This window comes from Lontra canadensis, unplaced genomic scaffold (assembly GCF_010015895.1).
Source record: "Lontra canadensis isolate GAN:19392208 unplaced genomic scaffold, GSC_riverotter_1.0 scaffold22, whole genome shotgun sequence".
Classification (NCBI taxonomy): domain Eukaryota; kingdom Metazoa; phylum Chordata; class Mammalia; order Carnivora; family Mustelidae; genus Lontra; species Lontra canadensis.
The window spans coordinates 12,629,682-12,654,420 of NW_022631016.1; the positions used below are offsets into that span (position 1 = coordinate 12,629,682).

At 40.6% G+C, this 24,739-nt stretch overlaps 1 protein-coding gene across 1 annotated transcript in view; it reads right to left on the minus strand.

The window, feature by feature from the left end:
- MARCHF11 (membrane associated ring-CH-type finger 11) overlaps positions 1-24,739 on the minus strand; it is a 100,058-nt gene that overhangs the window by 16,408 nt on the left and 58,911 nt on the right. The window contains exon 3 of the mRNA XM_032861938.1: positions 5,403-5,595. Within this exon, the coding sequence (XP_032717829.1) occupies positions 5,403-5,595 (193 nt within the window). The remainder of the gene's footprint in view (positions 1-5,402; positions 5,596-24,739) is intronic.

Sequence of the window (24,739 nt, forward strand, 5' to 3'; positions counted from 1 at the left end):
ATCATCAAGTATGAAAAACAGATTTTTCAAAATTAAGAGCTATAAGAATTCACATGAATTTTTTAAATTAATTAGATTGAGACTAGAGGAAAATAAAACCTGACATTGGAGGTATGAAATTTCTGCAGAATGAGAGTTGTTTTTTTCCCTCACTACGGACTATAATTGGCGCATGAAGGAAAAGTTATTTTGATCTGATCTTCATTCAAGTGTATATATCAGGTTATTTTTTAAAATTCCCTCATCTCGGCAGTTTTCAAAGGCAGGATGACATAAGCAATCTTAGTATAGTTTATTGCATTATTTGAATGGAGCCCCAAGAGGGACTTCTGGTTCCCAGTGGGTCTGTGTGTGTGTCTCCTCCATGTGGTGCTCCTGTGTTTAAATCTGAGAAATAGAATAAGAGGAAGAACAGGCAATAATAGCCTCAGTGCTTTAGCCACAGACCCAAGTGACAGAGGGAGGCAATTTTCCTAAAAGCAATTTCTGGGAGCCCTTTCTACATGAAAAAAGAGACAGAGAAGTGAACTCCTGGAGTGTTTCATAGTATCAGAGCTAAGAGAAACTGGTCCTGAGCTCCTTGCACGTGTCGGGGAACGCGGGGTGTCTGAGAGGCAGTCATCTCTGACCTTGATCCTGTCTTCTGACTTCATGTTCAGGAAGAAGAAGTGGAGTACTTACAGGACAGAGTTAGTCTGGGCCCCTGCCCACCACACCCCAAGAGACACCAGGCAGGACGAGCTGCCCTAAGAGCAGAGGCCCCGGCATGGATGTTCTTATTTTCTTAAGGCAAAATTGCCCCGGAAACCTAAATAGTTCTAAGACAGACTTTAAGGAAAGCCCTTAAATAAAGCTCAAACTACCAATGAAAATGTCAAAAAAATGGATAACCATTTTGGTCAAGGTGTGGGGGAAGGGGAATTGTCATACAATGGGGGGAGGGCAAACTGGTAAAGCCTTCTTTAGAGAGCAAAAAATGGGGCGAGTACTTATTCGTCAGCCCAGACTTTGTACTTCTTGGAACCTTGCCTACAGAAACACTCATTGGCAGCATTGTTTCTAATGGCGAAGACTGGTAACAACCAGGATATCTGTCGGTAGAAGAAAAGTAAACGGTCGTACAGAACACAGGGAAAAATCTCTAGATCATGTCGTTGAATGAAAATGTTGATTTTTTTTAACAATGAATAATATGATCCCACTTATATTGAATTACCTATGTGTCTGTATCCCCACATGGATGTAAACCCAATAAAAAAGATCTGGCAGATACCAAAACACTGGGGTGTGAGAACCTTTCCGTAAAGGGGAGGACATAACAGAAAGAGCAGTATGAGTGAAGTGGTCTTCTTTTAAACTTTATATATTCATAAAATGGGCTTATTTCAATACATATATGTTTATACTATGTGGACAATTAAGAATATTTTTAAAAGAACAAAAGTGATCCAAGTTTTTAAATTTTATAAGCGTATCTGGTCCCTTTCCTTGATATCTCAGGGAGGATCCAAACATTTTCCAGATATGGAGTTGGCACGAATTTATAGTGTTAGTGAGATTAGACATAAGTACCACTATCCCTATTTCAGGAATCCCACTAACCTAATGGGGTTTCAGTCTTATTTTGTGGCTTCAACAAGAAACAGGACTCACCTCATCAAGTTCTACCAGACCCTGAAATGACTTGGTAACCTTTTAGAAGCAAGTTAATCACATGAATCCCTGTCCTCATGGCTGACTCCAGTCATTTTAGTCATTACTAAATGCCGTCTTCTTTGGAACAAGCTTCCTCTGAATCTCACAACCAGTAAAAGTGACAGCCTTCTATTTTCTCAGTGTGTGGAGTATGGAGGTAAGAACCCAATCCCGAGCCCACAGCCTCCTGCCACGCATTTGCTCTTCATTTCCGGGTTTGCTAATCTTCCTTTGTCCACTGTGCAAATCTCAGGAGGGAGCCGACATTCGGTGATTCACCCCAAATTACTGCCCCGGCTAACACGACTCAGTGATTTAAATCCTTCATATTAGTTCCCCTGGTACACAATCATAGTTGGAATGCCAACTGTTTAAATATTTAAAAGAGCTCCCCAAGTGTAATATAAAGTTATCTCTCTGCACTTCGAGTTCCTTAAGACCCGTCCCCCTTTCACAGCTCTCTGTCTACCTCTTGGCCTCCTCCCACACCTTTAACACCTTTCTCTTAATCTTCTTCAACTCATTCTTACTTTCTTCATCTGTCTTGGTACAAAGCTTGTTATTTAGGAAATACGACCTATTTATACAGGTGAGGGGAACTGTGCTAATCAAACCCTTACACATTTAATTTGAATCATCATCTAGGATCTGTGCTGTCCAATATGATAGCCACTAGCCACAGGTGGCTATTTATTTAAATTTAAGTTAATTTAAAGAAATTTGACTTTAAAACACAGTTTCTCTTTCTCACAAACCACGTTCAAGTGCTCAGTAGCCAAATGGAGCCCATGGCTAGTGTCTGTGGTACTGGACACCAGACGGACATCTTTATGACTGTAGTAAGTTCTACTAGACAGCCAAAGTCCAGGCATCTCAACCCTAAGAGTACCTCGACCCCTGGGAGAATTCAAAACTTGAATGCAAGAAAAAACTGAATCTTGGAAAAGCAGAAAGGGTATTAACTAATAATAATGAATAAAAGCAGAAGACAAATTCACTATGTGTACAAAGGAGTAAACAGATTCCCCAGGTAAAGACATTTTCTACAAATCTTTACATTTTGTATTTAATAATCCACCAATAATCTCTTCCTCAGCAGTACAACCCCTGGCTGGATTATAACATTTTTTTCATTCAGGTATAAGCTTCTGTGGATTTTCAGAATTATTTTTTAAACAACATTTATGAAGCTGTCAGTCTGCTCCTTCTCATTTAGGTATAAACCAGTTTGAAAAGTTTACCTTAAGGCCCTCTGAATGGGGAGCCAACTTGACATTGTCCAATGGTGACAAGAGGGCCACCTCCCCATTTGCTAAGCTGACTCATTGGTCAGCCTGCTTGGCTATCACTCCCCCTTGAAATCTACCTGGAACCACCCCCACCTCGCATACAACACCCCAGCACTCATGTCTCACCGCTTTGTCCAACTACCACTCCTGCTCCTCCTTCCAGAACCAAGTACATCCCACCATCTTCTCATTACCTAGCCACCCGCCTGTCTTCCTCTGCTGGGAGCTCCTCCGGGGCAGGAAAGTGACTGACCCTGATTTGTATACCCAGCACCTAGCCCTAAGTCTGACGCAAAGAAAGTTCTCAATAAATATTTATTGATCTGAGCTCAGCAATCTGGACATGCTTTCCACCCTAACTCAGACTCTTAAATCCTGTGGTGAGGGATAATCTGAGGTATAATCAGTGTAATCTATCTTGTTACTGTATACGTTTAATTCAACAGACATTTGAATTAATTTGAAACATCAGCAGGAGCTATTACTGGCTATGATCCAACTGGTTACTGATAGCCTATGTGTATTTGCTAACTTGACTGTAGCAGTTTCCCAACTTCTCGAAAAAAAAAAAAATGTGATTTTCTCTGGGCCCAAACAGACCAATTAATGTGATTATGAAGTGACAGGAACAATGCCATTCCATCTGAATTCTTTAACATTTTTCAAAATACAAATAAATGCTTACATGATGAGCTTTGGATTTAATGAGTCAAAATGTAATGAAAGGTACTGTCAGTATTTAAAACTTCAGTAAAAACTCATGGTCCAAAGTGTAAGCCAGGAAAATATCAACTGGCTTTCGTTCCTAAGAAACTTATCTTTATAAAATGGGCAAATACCCAAATTTGTATAGAGATGTAGCATTTCCAAATGCTTACAAGTGCATTATCATATTTAATGCAAATTGTTTGTATACATGATTAGCTCAATCATTCAGGCAACATCTGCTCAGTTTACATATTATTCATGACATTTCCCCCTCCCCCCATTCTTTTTCCTTCCTGGCCTGAAATGTGATCGTTTTCTTTCCTATTAGTCTTGTACTAGTGGCAAGGGAGGAAAGAAAGGAGAGGAAATTCAGGCTAATCCTATTTTAAATTTATAGAGTTCTTTTAGAAAAAAAGTCACTGAGAATATTAAAACTTCCAGTTAAATTAAGGCTCTGGTTAGTAGAGGCATGTATTTAAGTGATTTGAACTATTTTAGTATTTGTGACTTATTCAAATGCCTTTCATTTATAATTTCCAATTAATAACATCATTGTTTAGAATCATTATTTCTTTTATTTAGGCCTGTCTGCTAGGGAGTATTATTTCCGTCTTCATGGGCGAGGAAAGAGGACACGGAGAAACAGAGTTGACCTGTCCCAGCAGAGGCCCAGATTGGAAACCAAGTCACTGCATCCCAAATCGCACCCTTCCCTGAAACCAGTGGTTCCCAAGCTTGAGCGTTTGTGAGAATCTCAGCGGGCTTGTGATGCGCAGATGGCTGGGGCGTGGTAGGGGGGGCTGTATTTGTCCTAACCCTGAAATTTCTGATTTGGCAGATGGGGTGGGCCTGAGAATGTGCATTTCCCAGCGGGACCACACTTTGAGAACCACTGCTGTCAACCATGGCTGCCTCTTTCAGCTTTCTTATACAGCCTACTAAGCTGCATCAGAGCAGAGAAAGCCTCTTTGAGACCCTGTGGCTCTCTACGTCCCCACCCCCCACAGCCAACCAGACACCATTCACAGCGCCAGAGCCAGGCACCTCACACACTTGAACCGGCTTCCGTTTTCTCATGGTACTAGGGAAATAGCAGATCAGCCAAGAGAAACGTGTAAGTCACCTTTTCTGGTAGGATTTGTTTAAGCTGAAATGTTTGATCCTTTTTCTCTTCTAAGCCACTGAATTGATTAAGCAAAACAAAGAAGCCCAAGACAGAAAGGAAAACTGACCCCTGGTCCCCAACCCTTTAAGAAGCACTTATGTTCTTGAGGAATCTGAGTCACCTCGCCACAAGGTAAGCCCTCCCAGGGACTGTCGGTCCTCTCCCCAAACATACAGACCACCACCAGCATCCGTCAATGCTTCCGCGGTTTGCTGAAGAGGGGGCTAAGGTGCTCTCATTCCCTGGAAATGAAAGATAGTCCTTCTCTTGCCCACCCCAATCATTTCCTCCACTTGTCCTTCCTTTCCGTTGCAAAATAAGTCCCTTTAAATGGGCATTTTCCTGTTCACTTTTTAGACTGCATGGGACGATAGATGCTATGCTTTTTGAAGGAAGTGGCCAGATTGTGACACCCCGACAGTTAAGTAGCTGGAAAACTGAGATCACGTGAACCACAATAGTCTATATGAGATCCCACTGGTGAAAACGTAGTAGCTGCAAGAAATGGATTACCGACAAGTTAATGTTCAACGTCATGGTCTTACCTATGCACACTAGATCCATAAAACCATACATTCCATAGCAGATTTGAAAAAGGATGTCCTTCCTCTGCCACACTGCATAGGGGCTGAAGGCTGACCAGAGGAGCCAGGTCACGCTCGCTATTAAGAACAGGGATCCTAGGATTACAGCAATCATCTGAACTTTCTCAACCAGTGTTATAGAAATGCTTTGCCACTAAAAGAAAAACAGAGGCATGTGAGATAAAGGTGCTGCATTTAATTTAAAAAGAAAAAAAAAAAGAACACATTTTCAGCCCCATGTTTCTCTCCATCATGTTAGACCCTTTTCAATCTGATCAGCCCCCAAATGAATTTTTCCATTTCATCAGGCTATAAAAAATAGACAAGCAGATAGAGATTAATGAATTGCCTTAGCTTCATTATTTTCCGTAATTCACCATTCTGCAAATTTAATCTAGTTTTATTCCAGATAACAGTTCTGAGAGTGAATGGCTGAAGAATATTTAGTAACTGCGATCACATTATTATCTTTCACGCATGCACAAAATTAAATAGACTTTGAAGATATGTGTTGAAGACTCCTCTATTTGGAAACTTATTTTGCTCTTTAACACATTTGGCTACTGCAAAAAGGGTCTCTTGTTTGTACACAAAAAAAATGCATAAGAAACAAGTTACGAAAGAACATCAGTGAAAAGTCATTAAAGTAACACACTAGAATTATAAAGGAACTATACGATTGTACATTATCTGTTATTGGTACATTTCATGTACTCAGATATTATTGAACTTTAATTATCTAAGGGGTGATCTGTGAAGCCATTTTTGTCAAGATTTAGAATTTATAAACAAATGGAGTATTTTTGAAATTCACAAACTGCGTTAAGTACCGCACTAGTCAATGGGGAGAATAATTTGGTATCGTAAGTATCAGTATTTGGGAGCATTTTACAGTACAAATGATCAAAAGTCTTTCAAGGGTGTTATCAACTTGAAAAAATTAATTAGTCATGTCCTCCCTTTTGCATAATTGAGAAGAAACAAAACTAGAATTGCTATTATGGTTTGTCAGTAAACAAACTCAAAACAACCTGCGCAATTTCATTCTGTGTGAAAGAGCTCTGGCTGCTGCAACATATGGCTTGTCAAAAGAATTCTGAAGCAGTTTAAATAAGCTTTAAAAACAAATGAGCTTGAACAATCAGTATCCACTGGGTGAATGTGATATTTCCTTAAACTCTTTACTTACCTTTAAGTCTGAATACGTGCGTCCCAAATGGCAAGTCTATCATGACCCTTCCCTCTCTCCCTCACTGCTGTTGTCCCTCATCATAAATACTTTACGTATCGTATTTAAATGTGCCCTTTACCTTGCATATTCATGGATATTGTTAAATTCTACATTTGTTAAAAATTAAGTATCAAAATGCATTTGAAATATTGAATTCTCTAAAGTCATTTATTTTTCCTTTAAAAACTTCAGAACCAAATGACATTTCGGTGGAAATCTACAAGAAAGGTATTTCTAGCGATTTTAATATGCAGATTCATTTACTGAAAAATGACTTTTGCTTTTACAATTTTAGATAAGTAATAATTAAATTTGTCAATATTATCTTATTATACAACTGAATCAATTTATTTCAAGCATGTATATGAAGTTGATGTCTTTTTTGTTTGTTTCCTGACATAATTTTAAATATATACATTTCAAACAGCCAGGCATTCGAATTTAAAGCCATTTTAAATCTGGTGTCACCAAACAGGTGTGAAGTGTCACTATTTGTTGGTTTTGTTTTGTCTCGGTGCTCACTGAAATCTGCATTAAACACAATAACATGATAAACAGCACAGGAAACCACTTCCAGCTAACGTCCACCCCAGATGGGTTCTATCATGTCTATATGCATTCTGTTACTCCTTATCAATTTATTAACCACATCAGATAGATGAAACAAAGCATACTTTTTAAATTTATGGGGCAGGGGCGCCTGGGTGGCTCAGTGGGTTAAAGCCTCTGCCTTTGGTTTAGGTCATGATCCCAGGGTCTTGGGATTGAGGCCCGCATCAGGCTCTCTGCTCAGCGGGGAGCCTGCTTCCTCCTCTCTCTCTGCCTCCCTCTCTGCCTACTTGTGATCTGTCTGTCAAATAAATAAATAAAATCTTAAAAAAAAAATTTATGGGGCAAAGGTACACAAGTTGTGTGTGTGTGTGTTGTGTGTGTGTGTATGAGATTTTCACATGGTGAGCCATTTGTTTCAAAACACATAAGCCTGAATCACAGGAGTCTTGGGTAAGCAGCAGTGAGTAAGGATTTATCCAGAATGGTACAGGGTGCCTGGGAGGCTCAGTGGGTTAAGTGGCTGACTTCGGCTCAGGTCATGATCTCAGGGTCCTGGGATCGAGCCCCATCTAGGGCTCTCTCTGCTCAGCAGGGGTCTGTTTCTCTCTCGTGCTATCTCTCAAGTAAATAAATAAAAATCTTAGGGAAAAAAATGGACTTACTGATATTTACTTTCCCTTCCCATAAATCCTTTCCGTTCCATGTTCATTCTGTAGTTTTAGTGGAGTTAAATTTGGACAGCTCAATATTGTACAATTAATCATACTTAGCTTCAGTTAGGCTTACTAATTAATTGATCCAAGACTGCCTGCATGCCAATTTAGAAAAACATGGTGGCCACAGGCATATGTGGCGAGATCCTACCAACCACTCAGGAGTTTGGGGAACCGGATAGGATGGAGGGATGCAGCTGAGCTATCTCCTGGGACACGGGAAATTACAGTGGTTCCCATCTGAGAGTGAACGTGACTGCCAGCCACACTGTGCCTGGAAGCTTCTGACGCACAAGGCACAGGCTGTTCCTTGGCAGGGAAGGAGAAAAAATGAAGGGACAGACCCACCAGGAAAGAAACACAGATGTTTCACACTTGACTGAGGACATCAAATTTAAAATGACTTAAAATTCAAATACCTGGCAGGTTGAAATTAATGTGTTTTAAAATTATGCCCAGAAAGCTAGGGGAAAAAAAGAAAACAACTCTCAATTTCAATACACTGAGATGCTTATTTATTATTATCAGAGAAATTATTTTTTGTGGTAAGAGATGGGAAATAATTTGAGATTTTTGAAGCTTCTTTCTCAAGAAGGATAAACTGCTCAAAATCTATAATAAGCTCCCTGAAATTTCTGGTTTTATATCACTCTGGTAACAATGCAAATACGCCAGTGTCTGCAAGTGTATTGATGTTCTTCATACACTGATGGACCTTAAAATCAGCACCATTCCACTGAATAGCTAATGAGGCAAACCATTATTGAAACCAAAATCATTAAACTGATTATGAACGCAGGGATTTTCCCTTTGAACGCTGATATAATCTTGGTAATTTCTTTGCCCATTATATAACACTCTTTCTTACTGTTACCATTATGCAAAAAAAAAAAAGTGGGATTGTTCACATTCTTCCTCTAGGAGAAATAATGCTGTTTTCCACCACTAGGAAACACCCACCTGGCATCTTTGCCCTGGGAGGTACACATTATTGAACGGGCTCAGACTCAAGAAGCTGTGTTAATGGACCATTAGCTTAGACAATAAAAATAGAAGATGAGTCACTTGGGGCTTCTCTCCCCATCCCAATGGTATCCAAGGCCTAGATTTCAGTCTATAAGATATTTCTGAATCTTGAACAGAATTTGTCAACTGCCGAACATACCTTTCACCTCTAAAACTTAGTATGTATGGATGGATGTATACATGTATGTGTGTATGTATTTATTTAAATTTCTTTCCAAGTTTGGAAAGGTAAGTACCATACCAATAAGCAGAATGACTCTGAATAATTGTTACTGGGCACCTGGGTGGCTCAGTCGTTAAGTGTCTGCCTTCGGCTCACATCATGATCCCGGGGTCCGGGGGTCAAGCCCGGCAGCAGGCTCCCTGCTCAGCAGGAAGCCTGCTTCTCTCCCTCTCCCATTCCCCCTGCTTGTGTTCCCTCTCTTGCTGTCTCTTTCTCTCTCTCTCTCTCTGTCAAATATATAAATAAATCTTTTTAAAAATAATTATTATATCTTTCTATAATATTTGAATATGTTTGACTTTTATATTCCTGAAAAGACGTTCACATCTACACAAACTATTGGCTGTATTGTTAGAAAAAATGGGACCAAACAGTTCCTCTTCTGAAAATTCATCCTCATTTGTTGTATAGAAGCAATTTCATAATTACAGTCTATATTTATATAGGGCTGACATGTCCCAGGCACTTTTCTAAGAGTTTTTTAAAATTCATTTAATCCATTTAATCCCTACAACAACTCTGTGAGGAAGGTACTATTATTATCCCCATTTTAAAGATAAGTAACCTGAGGCAGAGAGAGGTCAAACAATTTGCCCAAGGTTACACACCTAGTAAGGACAAAAGCTGACATTGAACCCAAGCAGTCTGGCTCCTAGGTTCACACTTTTATATTATATTTATATTATATACTTCTTTGTCCTTGAACAACACAGGGATTAGAGATGCAAACCCCCCACACACATACAGGCATTGGCACAGTGCCACATATGTAGCCCATGTATAACTTCTGAATCCCCCAAAACGTAACTACTAATAGCCTACTGTTGACCAGAAACCTTAGCAATGACAAGGGCACCTGGGTGGCTCAGTCCGTTGAGCATCTGGCTCTTGATTAAGTCTCAGGCATGATCTCAGGGTTTTGACCTGCATCGGGCTTGGGCTCGTGCTCAACAGGGAGTCTGCTTGGGGAGACTTGCCCTCTGCACCTCCCCACCACCACGTGTGTCTGCACGCTCACTCAGATAAATAAATAAATCTTAAAAAGAAAAGAAACCTTAGCAGTGACATAAACAGTAAACGGACTCATATTTTGTAAGTTTATATATTATATGCTGTATTCTTACAGTAAAGTAAGCTAGGGGGGGAAATGTGAAGAAAATCATAAGAAGAGAAAATACATTTACCGTACTGTACTGGATTTATCCGAAAACATCCATGTATAAGCGGGTTCACGCTGTTGAAACCTGTCGTCCAAAGGTCATCTGTGCTATACAGTAATTCTGAGCTCTGAGGACAATTAACTACATATATCCCATTCTGGATGACAACTACATATATCCCATCTTTGCAGTGACACTACAGTTTTCCTGGGAACAGCTTCAAGTCTCTGTTCTTTGGTCCTGAAATAGCTTTCCAGCTGGACTGCTGGCTCTGAGCCATTCCTGATCCCGAGTGGCACCCTCAAGTCTACATTCCTAATGAAAGGAGCCCAGTGAAGGAGGGCTACATATGTGGCACTGTGCCAATGCCTGGCATATAACTGTTGTAGGAAGGATGAAAGGAAGGGATAGAGGCATATGATGAGGAAGAGAGGGAAGGAAGGGGAAGGAAGGGAGGAAGGGAAGGGGGGAAGGGGAGAGGGGGAGAGGAAGGGATGGGTACACTCCCCCATTTTGCTTAATCTGTCTCCCCGTATTATCCGAAATGTCATGTACTTTTCATTTTGGTCCCTCTCTGCCTTTGAGCATGTTCCTTTCTCAGCATGCTATGCCCTTTTCCCTTCTCTCATGGGCAGAAATCTCTCACCCATCTGTAACTGGTTCATATGCCAAGTCTTCTAAACAGCCGTCCCCACCTCCCCTTGTGCAGAATCCCTCTGTCTGGACCCCATAATCCACTGTTTATATTTCTGTTTAGTGCAGATTTCTCTCTTGCATCCCAGATGATTATCTCCCTATTGTCGACAGACTGTAAGTTTCATGAAGGCAGAAGGTCAGTCTCAACCAGAAAATGCTTGGCTCCTTGGTATTCTGACTTCAGTTCCTATCATCTTTCTGATGTCCACAATCTCATTCTCTGCACATCCATTCTGTCCTTCCTATGGGATCAAGTTCCAGGTCTAGCCAAACCACCAATGAGTAGAGAAGCGAGAATTTAAACTCCGACATATTTCCAAAGCCCAAGTTCTTTCCAAAATGCCCTTCTCTTTGCCTACATAAACTGACACATCCTACATCTGAAAATAAAAACAAACTGGGCATAATTATACCTCTTGAAAAGGTGGTTGTACAGCTAGGGAAAAGTCAACATATGCAAAAGGCAGTTGAGCAGAGCAGAGCGCCAACGAAATGGGACCGATTGTTTTCTAAATGGCATTCTCGAATACTTCTTCAGTCTGAAAGTTGCAGTTTGTTACGTGAATATTAACACAAAGAAGATAAACTCAGGGAGCTAGAGCTCTTTTATTTTACTGAAATTTAAAACGAATGAAATAAATTCACATTGGAAATTATTTAATATTCTCATTATACACAGCTGTTTAGAGATGTACCAAGTACAGTCCACTGGTATAAAAAGACACAGACAAGGTACATGGCCCAGAATCGGGTATCACTGTGTGTGAGGGTTCATGTCAGTGTGGCATTCTTCATGAGAAATTAGATAATTACCCCAATAATTACCACAGACTTCTTCAAAGCGATGGCAAAACGGCTGCCTTTCCCAAAGAAACGCAACTAATTGATACAGATTTATAAGTTCCTTCAGAGAAAAAAAGATGAAAGAATAAGCTGGGAATTTTCTTTAAAGAAATGATGGGAGCCCAATCCAAGGTAAGACCAAGCCATCTCCTCATTCAAATCACTTCCAGCCCGTAAGATACGAACAGGAGAAAGGCATCCACTCCATCGGGTCTCCAGGAAGCTATCTAGAAAGGTGTACCTGTCCTTCCATTGTCTGAAACAGTTAATGCACCTTCTCAATTTAGAACCCAATTTCCTCCCTGAAAATCACACATGCTCAGAGGGAACGAAATTGAACTCAAAGAAAGTGATTCGTTCAATGTGCGTTAAATCCTTCATTCTCAAGTACTGTTTCACCTTTGCTTTTAAAAGGCAGGTCAGATATGAATCATGAGCTAGTAGATTTGTAGTATGATGATTTATATTGCACAGTATGACAGTGGGATTACTTACCAGTGTCACAGAAGAGAACACCTGCTCTTAAGAAATGTCCTCTTCAGAAAAATGAATTTAGCTAAAACCTATTTTCAATCATCTCAGATGGTGTTTAAATTGAACCACGGTAAGTTGGGATTTGAAATGCTGGCAGAAAACATCTCTGTGTGTAATCAATGTGACATGAGGATACAACATTCAGTTAATTATATGCCCATTCTTTGTAGAGTTGTATTTATAGGCTGCATAGTAAACAGGATTTCTTGCCTTGGTATGGGTCCTCTCTGCTAGAAAAACTTCTTCAGAAACTCATCAGAGCTGAAATTAAAATCAGACAAAAAAACATTTGCTTTGCCTGAGAAAGGTGAAATCTTTTTTTTTTTTTTTTGAGAAAGGTGAAATCTACACAACTCAGAGAAAATAAATAGGAAAAAAAGAACTGCTTCTTTAAAATAATTAAGAAAAACTGATAAAACTCTACTAAAGGTAATGAAGAAATAAAAGAGAAGATATAAAATGACTGCTTCTACAAGTAAAAAGAGTAATAAAGGAATATAATAAACTTTATGCCAATTAATTCAATAACAGATGAAATAAATTATTTGAAAAACATAAGTTATCAAAACTGATTCAAGAAGAAATAGAAGGTATGACTAACTCTTCAAAATAGTTGAACTTATAATTAAAAGCCTTCAACAAATAAATGAACAAATGCCTCAAGGACCAGATGGTTTTACTGGAGAATTTTGTCAAACATTTCAGAAAAAAAAAATATCAAAGTTACATATACTCTATCAAAAATAAAAGAAGACAGAATATTCCCTAACTTATTTTATGAGGTCATGCAAAACCCTGACACCAAACCCTAAAAGAGAAAAGAAAATTTTAAGAAAATTTCAGACTGATATTCCCTATGAGCATAAATTAAAAAGTAATCATCTACAAAATATTAACAAATCAAATCCAGCAGGAAATAAAAAGACTAATGCATACTGAGTGAGTGGGACTTATCCTAGAGTTGAAATGTTAATACAACAAAATGTTAATCAATGTAGTTAATGATACTAAGAAACTAAAAAATAAAAGAGAAAGAGAAAGATCCTCTTAAAAGATGCAGTAAAATTATATGACAAACACTCATTCAAGATAAAAACTAGGAATGGAAAGAAAAGTTCTTAACCTGAAAAGGGCATCTACAAAAGACTGAAGCTAGGATCATACTTAATGGTGGGAGGAAAGAAACAATGCTTTCTCCCTAAGATCAGGAAGTGGGCAGAGATGTTCACCCTTATTACTCCTATTCACTAGGGAACTAGAATTCCTAGTCAATGGAATAAGTCAAGGGGAAAAAAAGGCATAAAGATTGTAAAGGAAGAACTATAAAATCATGTCATCTGCAAATAGAAATACCTATTTGCAGATGACATGATTATCTATGGAGAAAATCCTGGGGAATCTACAAGAAAACCTAACAGAATTAGGAGGTTAATTCAGCAAAGCCTCAAAAAAAAGTTCAATAAACAAAGATCAACTGTATAAAATACCACAGCAAAAAGTTGGGAAATGAAATTACAAAAAATAATACTACATAAAAAATACCATAAAACATTAATTACTTAGGACTAAAATTTTTAAAAGATAATCTGCAAATCACTCTAAAAGAAATTAAAGAAGACCGAAACAAATGGCACTTACGAAGACTTACTACTGTTCAGATAATTATTCTCCCCAAATTTAGGTTCTACATTTAAAGCAGAAGAAATTAGTATCAGAAAAACAATGGTTTCTTGTCACTGTTTACAGATTCAAATCAGAGACCACTGGTTTAGAATGATCGTTAATCAGTTGACATCATCATCTAATTTTAACTCACAATGATTAAAAGGAAAAACAAATCTCCAAATTGTTGGTAGCAATCTCCACAAGAGTTTAGCAGAAAACCCTCTGGACTTACTTTCTTGTAGGGAATCAACTTTCCCCCAGTTCCCTTGACGGGTCGTTAACACATATCCTGCGAGGCACCGTGTCTTGGCTACAGACATCATTTTGTTTAATTAAAATGCCTGGAACTAGATCCCATGACCACCAAAAAAGCAGAGAAGTGGAGGGCACCTCCCTGTGTGTACTAGGGGATGTTGTGAGGGCTTCATATTATTGTGCAGTACTCACAGCACCAATGAAATTTTATTCTTTCTTCCAGAAACCTGGAAGTTCAAGAGGTTTGACAAGCCATGTCTCCTAACTACAGAGATTGTAGTCAATATGGTTTGCAGCTCAATGAGAAGAAACTGAGAACCTCAAGGTGAGGTTCACTGGGGGATCCTGGGATGAGTGTCAAGGACTATGTGTCTGGGACCTAGGATTAAGTGAAGTAGGAGATTTTCTTTCCCCAGAATAAAGCCCCTTAGAAGATGGGGGTGGGGTGTGGGGCAGGGTTAGGGTGGCAGGTTATAGACATCGGGGAGGTTATGTGCTATGGTGAGTGCTGTGAATTGTATAAGACTGATGATTCACAGACATGTACCCCTGAAGCAAATAATGCATTATATGTTAATTTTAAAAAAAAGAAGAAGAAAAAGAAGAAGATGGCCTATAAGACTTCACTCTGGTAAGGAGGTTCTTCCCAGTTTTCCTCATGACAATTAGGCTTGACTGCGCTAGGCGTAAGAATAGGCAAGACTGCCCTTTGACTTCAGGGTCAGGAGAATAAAGTCCTGGATGAATTGGGACAAAGACAAGACTGATCCAAGGCCACGGAGAGCACCAAAGAGAACACAGATCCAGAACTAGGTAGGCCAATGTGACCAGAGAGTCTGCAAAGTGTGAAAATTTAGTTCTGGTGGTGGGGGAGGGAAGGGAAGGAAAAGAATCTAAAATCAAATCAAGGTTTGGTTACTGAGAAGTAAAACTAGTGGAGCCCAGAGCTGTGGCGCGGGAAGGGATACTACATGGGAGGGGCATCTGTGAATGGCTGGGGACCATGACACCACTACACACGTGAGAGGAGCCTTTTAAAGCACCCCATGTCCAGAAAAAGCCCTGGAATAAAAGCTGTCTCTTATCTTGATGCCAAATTTTTGGAATAGGAGACTAAGTCCTAGAGAAAATCCTCTCTGGCTGCCTCCAGATTGGCCAGATGATGGTAGATCAAAGAAGCTCAAGGTGTGAAAAGTTTTCTTATAAGAGATGAGTATCATTAATTGGAAGGTTTCGTCTGAGAAAAATCTCTCAAATGACTATGTCTGTCCCTGACAGACCTCACTGCGAGTTCTCTACAGGCAGGGCTGGACCTTACAGATGTCTGAGTCTTTGTCTCTTGGCACTGTAGGGACAGGCCAGCAGAAACAACAACTTTTGAACTAACAAGCATTACTTTAGCAACTATAGGACACATAGTCCGCATGAGAAATACCAAAGATTCTGGATTTCCCTTAAGATAAAGCATATTGATTCTCCCCTTTTTTTCTTTTCATTCTTCCAGAATTATTCCCCACCTCATCTCTCAATGTTCTCTCTTACTCAATTGTTTTGATTGTTACAGATTTTCATAATTGTTAAAGGTGTATTAAACCTTTATCCAAAAGTTAGGACAAAAATACACTTTAGTTCTTCAGTGTTCCATTGAACACTGCCTTTTCTCTCTCTCTCTTAATTCTTTCTGTAACAAAAGCAGGTGCTATCCATTATTTCAAATCAGGGAAATCTGCTCCAAGTGCCAACTGTCTGATAGAGCTAGTCTTCGTAACTAGATTTTGCCCCATATGAATCTAAAGTGTGTCTGTATATAATCCATTTTTAGTTCATTACCCTTCTCAATATTTGATATTAATTATGTTTAAACACAGATTCCCCTGGAGATTTCTATCTAAGTAATTAGTCAGTGGTCATAACCCTATTTACATGTTTTCTCCACCAAGAGTTGAAAGCTACCTTTGCTAAAGCTTATTTAAACTCTCAGTGGACTGCTGCTGTTTTCAATCTTGATCTTGGAGCAAAATTTTCATGGAAAGCAACTTTCTTCCCATTTGAAATACTTGAGCTCATGTCACCCAAACACTGTATATTCTCGTAGTCAGAACAGTACATTTTCGTAGTCTTTTTCTTGGGTAATTACAGACCAGACCATGAGGAGCATTAGCTCTTCTGTGGAATTTATCCAGAGTCTTAACAAAGTGACTTTTTCTTAGCAGTGACAAGGCAGCATAACGTGCTGGCACAAACACACAGCTGTGAATTGACTCTGATAACAAGTGAATTATTCTTATAAGGATCTCCAGTGTTCTCTATAAAATGACAGTTGACATGGTATCTCAGAATTATTGTGTACTGACACTCCATGCTTTGCTCCCCTTCCTTAATTGGGTTCTGGGGACTGAACGAGTGGCCATAAGACCATGAAGTCAGGAACAGGGAGGACACAGCCCATCACACTGAGTCCTGAATGCACAGTGTCTACTACATGGAACTGGGCTTCGCCTCGCTTCTTGGCCAGGGAAGACTCACCATGAGAGGACACCACCAGCATAAAGGTGTAGATAGAACAGCACCTGCTTTAAATTTCTTGATGTGTATAAATGTATCCCCCCTTCAGCATATACTTACCAGATGCCTGGTACCTGTCAGGCACTACAGTAGTTACTAGGCTGGGGAAAAATCCTATTCTTATGGGAATCACTATCTAAGTATTAAAAGAAACCAAAAAGGCTTTTAGGACAAGGCAATGCGGGGAGCAGAGTTTGAAAGTATGGGCAAGAATGTCGGCTCAGTGGAGAGTATGCTGAAGACACAGGGAGTGATGGGAAAGGCAGACAGGAAGAAGCATGTGCAAAGGAGCTGCGAGGTCTGGAAAACAGTGAAATTTTTATGGTTGCTGGAGAGTAGGGTCTATGTGGACAAGCTGTGGGAGCCAACTCCTGAGGGGATCCCAGGACTGTTTATGGAGTTTGAGCTTTATTCTCTCAGGCAATGATTATTAGAAAAATCACAAGGAAAAACCAGGTCTGAAGATGACAGGATGTCTCCGAGGGGTTTATCCGCCTGGCGCTGCTCTCGCTTCTGGTGTTTTCCAAAGAAGGACACAATGTATCCCATCCCACATGCTCTTCTGCTATGTGGTCTTGCCCATTCCTGTCAAGAAGGAGCATTGATTTCTCCACTGTGTTGAGTAACGTATGCTTTAACCAGCAGAATATGGCAGAAGTGACCCTGTATCAGTTCCAAGCACAGACCTTAACTGTCATGGCAGCGTTTCTTCTAAGAAATGTGACCACCTTGAGACCGCCATCGTGTAAAAATCTCAAGCCATGAGAAGCCCTGGGTAGGGACGACATCATGTGAAGAGGGAGCCCAAAGAACACTGAGGCACTAGACATGTGAATGAGAAGCAATCTTGGAAGTGGCTCCTCCAATCCCAGACCCCCAGCAGATACCACAGTGATCACAGAAGAATCACCCAACTGAACCCTTTCTGACCACAAAATCATGAGCAAAAGAAAATGGTGGTTTCAAATCACTAAGTATTGGGATACCTTTTTCAACAGCAAGAGAGGAGTGGGATCCCTCCCTTCACTGATCATTCTTTGCATCATGGTAATTGCAGGAGCAACAGGTTGAAAATCAGAAAACCAGACTCTTGGTGCATCACCAACTCATTCCAGTTCCTCAACTTCTCGACCCTCCTCTTCCTCACTTAAAATGAAGATGTCAATTAAATCACCTGGAAAGCTCCTTTCTGCTCTGTAATTCCCTCAAATTGTAACCTTACCTTCCCACTCTCATCTCCATCTATCTCCTTCTCCCCGTATCACCTAGGGGTCCTAAGACAAATTGTCTTTAAAAGCACAAGGATTTCTTGGGGGAAATGGAAATGATGTAAAATTGGAATGTGCTGATGGTTGCATAAGCCAACGTATTTACTAAAAATCACTGAATTGTGCATTAAAAAATAGGTGATTTTAATTATATATAAGCTATACCTCAATAAAACTTATTTAAAGATATATTCATTTGTTTTTAGAGAAAGAGCACTAGCAGGAGAGGTAGAGGGAGATGGAGAGAATCTTAAGCAGAATTCCCACTGAGCGCAGAGTCTGACACGGGGCTTGATCCCAGGACCCCGACATCAGGTCCTGAGCCAAAATCAAGAGTCAGATGCTCAACTGACTGAGCCACCCAGATGCCCCTCAATAAAACTGTTTTTTAAGACCTCAAAAAGTCCTTAAAATAGCAAAATGAGTGAAATCTTTTCAGCAATTACTTGCTTGGTTAGTGTGTGTTTTTATTATAAAATACTTGAAATGGGTTTAATTTTTTAATTCCATATAATTCCCCATGCAACCCAATAGAGAGGGGACCCATCAGAAGGCCATTTACCCAAAATCACTCTGCTCTATCCACTATCCTCTGCTTTATCCGGATAAAGAGTTTGGAATCTGAGTGAGATTTGAATACAGGGCCTGATATTTCCTCCTGGTTGCTATATGACTTTGGACAAGACCACAGGGACTCCTCAGCAATCACATCTGTGCATACAATGCTATCAAAGCAGAGATACACTGCATAATCGGAAGCCACAGAAAGCCTAGAGGCGAAGGTAACATGTGCTTTGGGGTCTTGGAGCATCAGCAGAAGTTCATTAGGCAGGAAAGAAGATGCCCGACGGAAGACCCAAGGACCTGCTGTTCTTTAGCTTCAGGTCTGACTCACCTTCATCTTTCAGTGACCGTTCCTACTAGTTTTGAGTTCTCCCCCTACACCGAGTCTGCAAGCCAACGACAGTCAAAGAGTGGCTCGCTTAGCCATTAATGTGAATAATCCAGTGTAACATCTGGTTTCCACCTTCAGGTAGCCCAGAGTCTCTTGAGTGATTAAACCCACAGATGGTAAGCAGGGGGCAACAGGCTGTACAAACAATACAGTATGTCATGAAGCCACAAGCCGAGCGGAAGGGATTGTGAGTTTCATGGGGGGAGTTTGCTGGATAGACACCGATGCAAGCTAACGCAATACACAACAGCTTCCTGGAAGAAACCGGCTGGCTTGTGGCTGGCAAGGATAATTCAGAGGTGTGAAAATCTGAGCTAAAACCTTCCAGGCAGGAGCAACTCAGCAAGGCTCCAAGGCGGGAGAATGAGCAAAAGATGTTTCTGCCGAGCACAGTTTTTAAAAAGGGACTGAGAATGCAGGATGCTGGAAAAACAATTTGAGAAGTGAAAAGTGTCGTCTGTGAGATTGGGCTGCGTAACATCCACCAGTATGACTAATTTTCTCCCTGTAAGTCCTATTATCCGTGACTATCTGTTCACACATCTGTCCCCGACAGACCTCACTGTGAGTTCTCTACAGGCAGAGCTGGACCTTACAGATGTCTCTTGGCACTGTAGCGAGGCACTGGCAAAACTCAAGAAACAGTGGGTCAACAATGAGGTCCGATTTTGCTTTATCTCTTTACCTGCCACTTCCCAAAAGTCACTTTCACTTCCTCATTCCAATGCTGTTCTCAACCAAGGATGACTTTGCCCCGCCCACTCTCCAGGGGTCATCTGACAATATCTGGAGGCATTTTCACTTGTCATTGCTGGAGATGGTGCTGTTGGCATCTACGGGTCAGGGGTCACAGATGCTGTCCAACATCCTACAACTTGTAAGTCAGCCCCCACAACACAAAATTGTCTGGCCCAAAAGTTTGCTAGTGCCAAGGTCATGAAACGCTCTCCTGGTCTATCACACTTACGACTAAAATAGATGCTGTGTTTCGACCGTTGGTGTTTTAGTTGTTTCCCTTCTGAACACAAAGCAAAAGAAACGAGAGGGAATGAGGCTGACTCTTCAAGATAATTGCACTTAGTTTCCTGGGAAACTGAACAGCAGAGACATCCAAGGTGTGCCACGGGTCAGCGTACCAGCCAGCAAACCACATTACATGGTCACTGAGTCTGGAAAATGTGTGAGAAATGGTGCAGAGAGGATGATGTCAGATGCTGACTGATGTGCCAATCTGTTCACAGTGCCCGGCTAAACTCAAGTGCACACTCTCTGTGATTCTGTAGGCAATCAGCTACGTGTATATATTAGCACAGCATGCTAATTTTTAAAATGTATGACAGATGATTCAATAAAGCATTGATGAAGGAGGGAAAGGCATGTTGCTTAAGGAAAGATTTCTTTATAACATGGGAAAGATAGATAGGAATGGATAGAGAGAAGAAAGGGAGGGAGGGAAGGAGAGAGGGAGGGAAGAAGGAAGGAAGGAAGCAAGCAAGCAGAGGGAGAGGGAGGGAGGGAGGGTGGGAACGAAGTAGAGAGGAAGGAAAGTAGGAAGGGAAGCTGGGTGATGGATGAATGAATGGATGGACAGAGAGATAGACTGAGCTACCCTCATCCAAGGCCAAGGCCTTGGTCTCTATAACATCCGTAATACCGTATGGCCTTCCCACATTGTGTCTCCATACACTGTAATCACCCAGATTACTGGAAACTGTTGGCCTTTTCTAGTTTGGATTAGGAATTGGAAGAAAGCTATGCAATAAGATTAGAATGCTGCTAATATTCTGGTACCAAGCTGGACCAGGCCACTTTTAAGCCTTGGAGAGAGGAGCCTGTCCTACAGACTAAACTCCTGGGTTGTAGAAGGAACAGCCCTTTAGACAGGAGAGAAAGGCAAAACACTCTGGTTCTGAGATAGTGAGCACAGAAGAAAAATGTGTCCCCTGGGGACCAAATTCAGCCTAGTCCAGCTCTGAACACACACAATTTAGAACTTGTCCTCATAAAAGCACATTTGGAAGGAGACAGAACTCTCCTCAGAGCCCTTCATTTTAAGGAGGAGAAGAGAGGAGTAGAGTGCTACGGCAAGGCCACCAAGCTGGCCGACGGAACAGGAACATGAGCATCACGCATGGGTCCTCAGCTACGGGGACTCCAGACGTACCCCGAAGCCTCGCCCTTCCTAGCTGGCTCTTCTCATTCCTGTGGGCTGCCTATGATTCACTCGTAATCCTGCCTTCCCGCTCCAGGAGGGTCAGCCAGCTCCTCACGATGGAGGCAGAAATCTCCTGCCCCATGACCATCGACCACGGCCGGGGCCCTGGGCAGCATGCAACTGTTTTCACAGAGCTTCACCCCTACTTCTTATGAGAAAGTTCTATCTGGAAAACATCCTAAAAAATGAGCATTGCTGAAGGAATGAGTATGAAATTATCCTCCTGACAGCCGAACTGGCTCTGAAGCCACATACTGATGAACAAGGTTTGTCTGCTAGAAGATGCGAAAGCAAATTTCCTAGAGTTTTCCCTCCCTGGAAAGATATGTAGAGTGAAAAAACAAAAACAAAAACAAAAAAACAACTAAGTGATTTGAAGATAAGGAGAGGGCTTGAGGGAAACACTATTGCTATTTTTGGAAATCCTATTACCATATTGTTGCCTTTTAGGAGGTTATGTCCCTGGTGAAGGATATTTTATTCTTCAACAAACTTCTTTGACAAGTTTTACAACCAAAAGTAGGAGCACACGACCAGAACTAAGCATGCTTTGCAAATAGCAAAAAAGGCAACTTGTAATCCCACAAAATTAATAAATTATGAAATAACTGTGATAACATTAAATGAGCCCCTCACTAAAAGAAATAAAGCCTCTATCTGGGCATTTTAGGGCAAAGACCAGGAGAGAGAGGGCAGGCATCAGGTTGTGGTAGTGGGTCCAGAACTTGGAAAGTCCTGTCTGGACATGAGCACGGAAGAGAAAGGGGACCTGCAGGGGTGCAGAAGGGTTCCCAGGGACAGACAAGCTCCAGGTAGAGAAAAGGAGGAGCCTGGAAGCTCACATCCATTCACTTGCAGAAGCCCCAGTGGCCTGGGACAGGGAAGGAGGGCAGAGAAGGAGGTGCAAAGCGAGAGAGGGCAGCAGGGAGGGCCGCTACCACAGTGGTCCATGGTGTGAGCTCTATAAGCCGCTCCCACTGACATTACAACTCCAGGAAGGTGAGAGAGTGGCCAACACAGAATGAGGCCAGTGTATTTCCAGGTAGCTGGGACCTGTGAACAAAGTGTCTGTCCTGCAGCCACAGAAACAGAACTCTATGTGAACAGCTTGATAGAGACAGCATCTGCGTAGTGTGTGCATGTGGGTGTGCTTGCGCATGTGCAGTCACGGCCACGTGCTGTGTCCTCCAGCCTAATGATGGTCACCGTCAGAAGTCCCAGTGGAGCTGGACCTCAGTGAGCGTGTTCACTGCCATTTTCTGTATAACCTGGGAAATGTGCTGGACATTTCAGAGCCTCATTTTGCAAAACAGGGATAATAATACCAATCTGTAGAAATGCATCACAAGAGATCATTTTTATAAAATGTTTAACAGCAGCATCCCTGGCACATAAGTGCCCAATGAGCAAGATCTAGCTATTAACTGCAAAAAGGATGGACTTCCCAGAATTGCCCCAACTGAGCTCTGCGATGGTTTATCAAATGCACAAGTAACAGCAATGACCCTTTTTTTCCAGGACCATCAGTGTAACTCATCAGTGAAGTCCCATTTGGGGAATTTGTTTTCTTTCTGGTTCTCTAGAAAAACTGGGCCAATTATATTCACCAATTTTGGTACTAATTTAGAAAATTTTAGAATATATGCAATTTTTAAAGGCCCCCTCTGAAAGACAAAAATGATAATGCAAAGAATACTAAGGGAGGCCAAACTCACATAATTCAGTTTGTAAGATCATTTTTTAAGGGGGGGCAGGGGTGAGGGAGAGAGAGAGAGTCCCAAGCAAGCTCCACGCCCAGCCCAATGCAGTGCTCAGACTCACAATCCTGAGATCATCACTTGAACCAAAATCAAGAGTAGGACCCTCAACTGACTGAGCCACCCTGGGGCCCCAGAAGATCGTTTTCCACAAATGGATCATTAAAGCATGTCACTGACTCAAGAGGAGATCAGATGTAATGAAGAAGACCACTCACCCCATAGACTTCTGCATTTTCCCACCAGTGACATAGGGGCTAATAGCTGTAGGTAAAGAGCAGCATCATATGTGAAGCACACTATAATACAATATGATCAAACAACACAATAGAAAATGGATCTTTATTTAGACTAGAGAATATCAGAGGTTTAAAAAAGAAAAGTACTTAGAAACAATCTAGTCCAAATTCCCATTTTACATAAACTGAGAACAAAGGTAAAGTGACTTACCCAAGATCACACAGCTAGTTAATGGCCCACATAACAGAAGTTACAGATCTTTTTTGTTTTTATTGCAGATCTAATTTATCACTATAATTAATAACAGCAGACTCAGAAAATGGTGTGATTTTATATTACGAACCCCCAGCTTATGAAGTAATAGTTATTATACTCCTTCAGGTCCAACAAGAAGATAATTCATTCCATATCAAAAGCTGAGGAATTGAAGAGTGACACAACCAGAAAACATGAGTGTTACAGTAACCATGATAGGAAATTGCTCACACCGTGGCCAACATCCCCAGTAAACTAAAGCCTTGGCAATATGTGATATATTTAATATAGATTTATCTCTCACAGATGTATTCTTTTTCCTTAAAATTATTAGTAGCTTAACATAATTTATAGAAAGCTCTTTATATACTGGATTGGAATATTCAAGGTATCTAGTGCTTTCTTTTTCTTTGTGTGGCGGGGATTTGAGACTTTCATTCCAAAGGAGTTCATCAGTATCTAACATACCATTAACCATTTCAATGCAACAACCATAATTAATATTAACTCGTGATCAAATGAAAAGTATGACTAAAATTTGGAATATTCCTAAGCATACTGAAGAACTTCACTATGTTAATATTGCTCCATTTTTTAAAAGACTGAATTTTATTTATTTTTTAAAAGTTTTATTTTTAAGTTATCTCTGCACTAAATGTGGGGCTTAAACTCACAAACCTGAAATCAAGAGTTGTAGGCTCTATGGATTGAACCAGCCAGGCACCCCCAAAAGATAGAATTTTAGAAAGATAGTTTTTAAATCAGAGTCTATCTTCTCCAGTTTAAAAAAAAATACACATATTTCAGTGAGGATAAAAAAGGGCATAATTAAAGAATGACATGTATTAAAATCTCAATATCACACTGTCTTTGAGAAATTGTTAACAATATAATCTACCCTCCTAATTCCGATATTTTGTATCAAGGGAGTATTTTTAGTTTCCAAGGATGGTCATTATCTTATTTTTTCACAGAGTCACAGAGACTTTGGTTTTTAAGATGAAAGCCAAGATTATACAACTAAAGATAAATGGCATAGAAAGAGCCTAAAATCTGAAAAAGATTTGCATTTTTGTACTAATTATGTTTGCACATCATTTCCAATGTGCCCTTTTTTTCTTGCTTCCAGCTTGTTTATCCCCCAG